Source organism: Populus euphratica, unplaced genomic scaffold, assembly GCF_000495115.2.
Source record: "Populus euphratica unplaced genomic scaffold, PopEup_1.0 scaffold214.1, whole genome shotgun sequence".
Taxonomy (NCBI): Eukaryota; Viridiplantae; Streptophyta; class Magnoliopsida; order Malpighiales; family Salicaceae; genus Populus; species Populus euphratica.
The window spans coordinates 50,893-55,827 of NW_011500099.1; the positions used below are offsets into that span (position 1 = coordinate 50,893).

Here is a 4,935-nt window from a genome sequence, read left to right on the forward strand (position 1 = left end):
ATGGAAAAAAACTTCACCAAGAAACTCAACGACATTGATATTGAGAGAAGGCTACTGCTCTCAGAAAACTGTATAAAAGATTTCCCGAGAGGCCATGAAGCTTATTTGAAGTTTAAAGACGAGGATGGCCAAGTGTGGACATTTCGTTGTAGAGTCCCACCAGGAGGGGGTTCGAAACCAGCCCTTTCTGGGGATTGGTTTGTATTTGTTCGGTCGAAGCATCTCAAGGTCGGCGACGTCATAGAAATTGCCTTGGATAGGGAGAAGGATCAAGCTGGTGGAGAACAATTCACAATCAAGGTTAGGAAAACAACCTCAACAACTCGGAACTAGTCGATCATGCTCTGCATTGAGCCTCTTTGATCAAACTATATATATTGAGCTTTTCTGGGCTGATCAGTAAAGATGAAACCACTTCGATGGATGAGTCTATGACCACAAATCTTGACGACGGGATAGGCCTTTATAAGTATATATCTGCAGCATCAACAACCGCTTATATATAGAGAGAGGGCTTCGACATTGTAATTCACTAGTACTGTAAAGGGTTGAGATCATATCGTTGTATTTGGAGTGAGCTTTCGCTGTACATTTCCCGTTTTCCGAATACAGTTTTTCCTTTCAATATAATTAAAGAGTTTCCGGACAATATCTTTGCTTCTGGATAGTGTTTAGATTAAGCACAGCATCTCATGATCAACTTGGGGGTGCCAGTAAGGCTTTGAAAGAACATAATTGAGGATATCCATAACTTGAATTTGCATTCAAGTGACTCAGTTTGGGTTGTTCAAGAACCAACTGCAAGAACTTGCACAAAGAAGTTGTTTCAACCTTTCTGCGTGTGCTTGCATTGGAGAAGGACCTGATCGTGCGCCAAGATTCAAAGCTTCTGTGGACTTTAATGGTGAGATCTTTGAAAGTCCCAGTTACTGCACTACATTAAGACAGGCAGAGCATGCGGCTGCTGAAGTTGCCCTTAATGTTTGGTCTTCAAGGGGTCCTGCAAGGTCTCTAACAGCAAGAGTTCTTGTGAGTTTACTTTGCCATAATCTTTCTAGATGGTTTGTTTTAGTTAGTTTTCTTGATTGCTTAAGGTGACTAGCGGATCGATATATTCCCAGTTTATTTTCAATTTGATTCCTCTAGATCTAGTCTTAATTGTTTCGCTCTGGGGATCAAATGAAGGATGAGACTGGAATTTACAAGAACCTGCTTCAAGAAACTGCCCATAGAGCTGGGCTTAACCTCCCTGCATATACCACTGTGAGATCAGGTCCTGGTCATGTCCCAGTTTTCACTTGTACCGTGGAGCTTGCTGGTATGAATTTCACAGGTGAGCCTGCAACGACAAAGAAACAAGCTGAGAAGAATGCAGCTATTTCAGCCTGGTCTGCTTTGAAAAGAAGTACAAATCTCATTCCTCATTTCTTGTTTATTCTCATAGTTAATTATATTATTTGCATTATTTGCATAATCAAACAAGTTCGAACATTGAAATAGTCTTTAGACAATAATAATATATTGTAAATTTAGAAATGATTTTAAAAAAAAAATTATTTTTTTAAAATTAGTTTTGATAATAATATATTAAAATAATTTAAAAATACTAAAAAAATTAATTTATTTTTTAATAAAAAACTTGTTCAACTACGAGGTTAAGGTTGTGTTTAGAAATATGATAGCGATAACTTTTCATAATAATTTTTACTCAGAATGTATTAAAATAATATTTTTTATTTTTTAAAAATTATTTTGATATCAATACATTAAAATATTCTAAATATATATATATATATAATGGATGATATATTTTGTAACATGAAATATTTATTTTATAAGTTTATTGTTTAAGCACTGTTGTTATTGTTTTATGCGATGAACAGTTTAGCAATCAAAATAATTACTTGAAATGCCACTATAACTGACATCCATACCGACAAATTTCTATCCGCCAGCATTTCACAAAGAGTTGAAAAATAATTACTTGAAATGCCACTATTACCGATGTCCATACTGATAGATTTTGGGTCGTCGGCATTTCACAGAAAGTTGAAAAATAATTACTTAAAATGCCACTATCACCAACATCCATATCGATGGATTCCTGTCCATCAGTATGTTGTTGGCAGGTCACTATTACCGACAACATCACTGACAAACTGTGCGACTTCCAAAGAGCGGTGTATTAAATGCATCTTTGACCGTGTCATTTTGCAGATGGACAACGAAAAATATGGAGTGTAATACAAAACATTGGTGCAAAATTCAAAAATTACCGACGGATTTTCAAAACTTCACCAACATAATAAATTAAAATAACATTATTTTTACTTACTATCGATGAATCCATCAGTAAAACTACTCTATATATCCCAGTGACCGCCCTTTCAGTTCATTTTTTCATCTCCTCCATTCTTAATCTCCCTGTTCTTTGATTTTTTTTCCCTCTCATTTCCTTCAGAATTCATTCAAGAATCTTCATCAAATTAAAGATTTTTTTTGGTGTTTCCTCTATTTCATTTTACTTTAAGGATTTTTTTTATTTTAGCTATTTTTATTTTTGGTATGTTTTTTTTGTGTATTTTTATAATGTAGATAAAGTCTTGAAATAAACACATTTTAAGGTAAGCATATTTCATTCCTAAAGTCTATGGGTTTTTTTTGAATTTATTGAATATATTTTATTGCTGTATTCGCATAATAATTGAATAATTTGTTGAATTATAATTGTTAATGTTGAATTTACCTTAGAATAAGTAATTGAATATGTTTGAATAATTAGTAATTTTACTACATTATTACATGATTTGTGTTTAATTATTTGCATTAATTTTAATGTTAATCTAGATTTGTTTTTGAAATTATTGAATATTTTTTATTGTTTGTATTTATATAATGATTGAATAATTTGTTGAATTGTAATTGTTAATGTTGAATTTATCTTAGAATAAGTAATTGAATATGTTGGAATAATTAGTAATTTCACTACATTATTGCATGATTTGTGTTTAATTATTTGTATTAATTTTAATTGTTAGTCTAGAGTTTTTTTTGAAATTATTGAATATTTTTTATTGTTTGTATTTTTTGAAATGAATGAATATGTTGTTAATGATGAATTTACCTTGTAATTAGTATGAATGTTATATGTATAGATGTTATGTTATATAAAATATTAGTATAAATCGAGTCTATTGGTTGTGGCTTTTTGTCAATATTTGCAGGTTTATGAATTTAGGTAGTATCCAATATAGGGGAGGTGTTGTTGAATTTTTTTTAACATTTGAATTTAATTATATAATTATTTGTATACAATTATGTAGATGCATAAATTGAAAACCAGAGCTAGTCACTCACATATACTTGTAGCTAGTTCTTCTACCATCAAGAATGACATATCCTTAGGTACCTCTCAAGAAAAGGCACAAAATTGGAATTAATTTTTAGGAGTCGCCACTTAGTATTATGGTCACTAGAAACCAATGGTCTATGACAGTATGAGTAAAGAATTGGTTGTGCAAGGAGAAGACGCATCACCCCCAGTGCACCCTACCTAAGGTAAGCTGCATTGTTGTTTGATTGTTTTTTAGGTTGGGTTTCTATTTATTGGTTCTATCTAAGACTCAAGGCAGATCTCTTTTCATGAGAGAGTCTCTACCTTATCAGACTAAATTCTAACTATTCTAAAATCTGAATTTTAACATCATATTTATACAAACCTTATATTTTTAATACATGAGGGTGTATTTTATCGTGTAATTTTACACCCATAAAAATTAAAGTTTTCATTTGAAAAAAATTGGAAAAAGATTTTTGATATTATGGTCAAACCCTAATGGATGATCATAAACTAGTTATGACATCTATATTTTTTTTTTTTGGGCTTTTCAAAATATGAGAAATATGCAATTGTTTAATGAAAACATACTTGGAAAATTTTTAAGATTTGGTCGTATGCATGAAAATAATTTTTAAAAATGGAAATTGATTTGAAAGTTTTTATTTGAGATTTTTTGAAAATTTTTTAATCTTTTTGAAATATTTTGAAGAAAATCGAGTATTTTAATACCGGATTTGTATTTTATAGTATAAATATACAACCCGATATTATACAAAATTAGTAGTAAAATATTTAAGAAAATCACAAATTTTTGTAAAGGATTTTTGAAATTTTTTTTTTTTAAGAAGGAAATATATAATATAATATTACATATATTAATTAAATATTATTAAAATATGAGCTAGCCCGACCCAGATAACTGGGCCAGGTAATAAGCCCAAGAAACAGTGGGCTAATTTTAGCCCAAAAAGGTTGGGTCGATATCAACCCATAAAATTCTAGGGCCCAGTTGGGCCACCACTAGCCCGACTCAATATTAAATTGAATTATTTGCAAAATGTGAATAGTATTCACACTTTGCATGCAACCGAAATGATTGTTGATTAGTACTTAAAATTGTATTTTTATCATGGTTTTATATCATTATTTTGCACTTGAAGTATCAATAACTCCTTAACTAAAGCATGTTTTATAATAATATATCTAATAATATAAGATACCTTTAATTTATGGTAAATGTTCATTTTAAATGCAGGCCTATCATATAAATGAAAGAATTGATTGATGACTTTAAAAACTTAAATTGCAAGGGCAAAGAGATGACCAAACTTAGAAAAGAGATGCCGGTGCAGTGCACACTGAAATACTGTTTGGTAATTGGGTCATATCTAGAGCTGGAGATCTCAGATTTAGGTCCAATTTATATGGATGGAAAGGTAAGACATAAGCCTACAACTTTTATATGGAGCCCAAGATCTAAAAAGGTCATTTTCAAGTCCAAATTGTAGCAACAACAAAGAAGCCTGAATATGTCTTCCAGCCCAAGTACTATTCAGTATTTAGCCCATATCTGGAGTTCTAGAAGTCAAAATAAG

The 4,935-nt window shown here is 31.0% G+C and overlaps 1 protein-coding gene and 1 long non-coding RNA gene across 2 annotated transcripts in view; one reads left to right on the forward strand and one right to left on the reverse strand.

Annotated features, from left to right (window-relative positions):
- Positions 1-1,500, forward strand: LOC105109426 (double-stranded RNA-binding protein 3-like). The gene is made up of 3 exons (XM_011004150.1): positions 1-300; positions 778-1,029; positions 1,186-1,500. Exons 1-3 carry the CDS (start codon positions 1-3, stop codon positions 1,498-1,500), a joined length of 867 nt encoding a protein of 288 aa, XP_011002452.1.
- A 344-nt stretch (positions 1,501-1,844) lies between these two features.
- Positions 1,845-4,935, reverse strand: part of LOC105109404 (uncharacterized) — a 9,685-nt gene continuing 6,594 nt past the window's right edge. Inside the window, exons 2-3 of the long non-coding RNA XR_839247.1 lie at positions 3,680-3,683; positions 1,845-1,854 (exon numbers count right to left, since the gene is read on the reverse strand). This is a non-coding gene — a long non-coding RNA (uncharacterized LOC105109404). The remainder of the gene's footprint in view (positions 1,855-3,679; positions 3,684-4,935) is intronic.

Excerpts from the sequence above, each read along its gene's own strand:
- LOC105109426 (XM_011004150.1), top strand. The coding sequence starts at position 1 with ATGGAAAAAAACTTCACCAAGAAACTCAACGACATTGATATTGAGAGA. Across the intron at positions 301-777 it reads GAGAACAATTCACAATCAAG|TTTGGGTTGTTCAAGAACCA; the intron begins GTTAGGAAAACA and ends CAAGTGACTCAG. Across the intron at positions 1,030-1,185 it reads CTCTAACAGCAAGAGTTCTT|GATGAGACTGGAATTTACAA; the intron begins GTGAGTTTACTT and ends GATCAAATGAAG.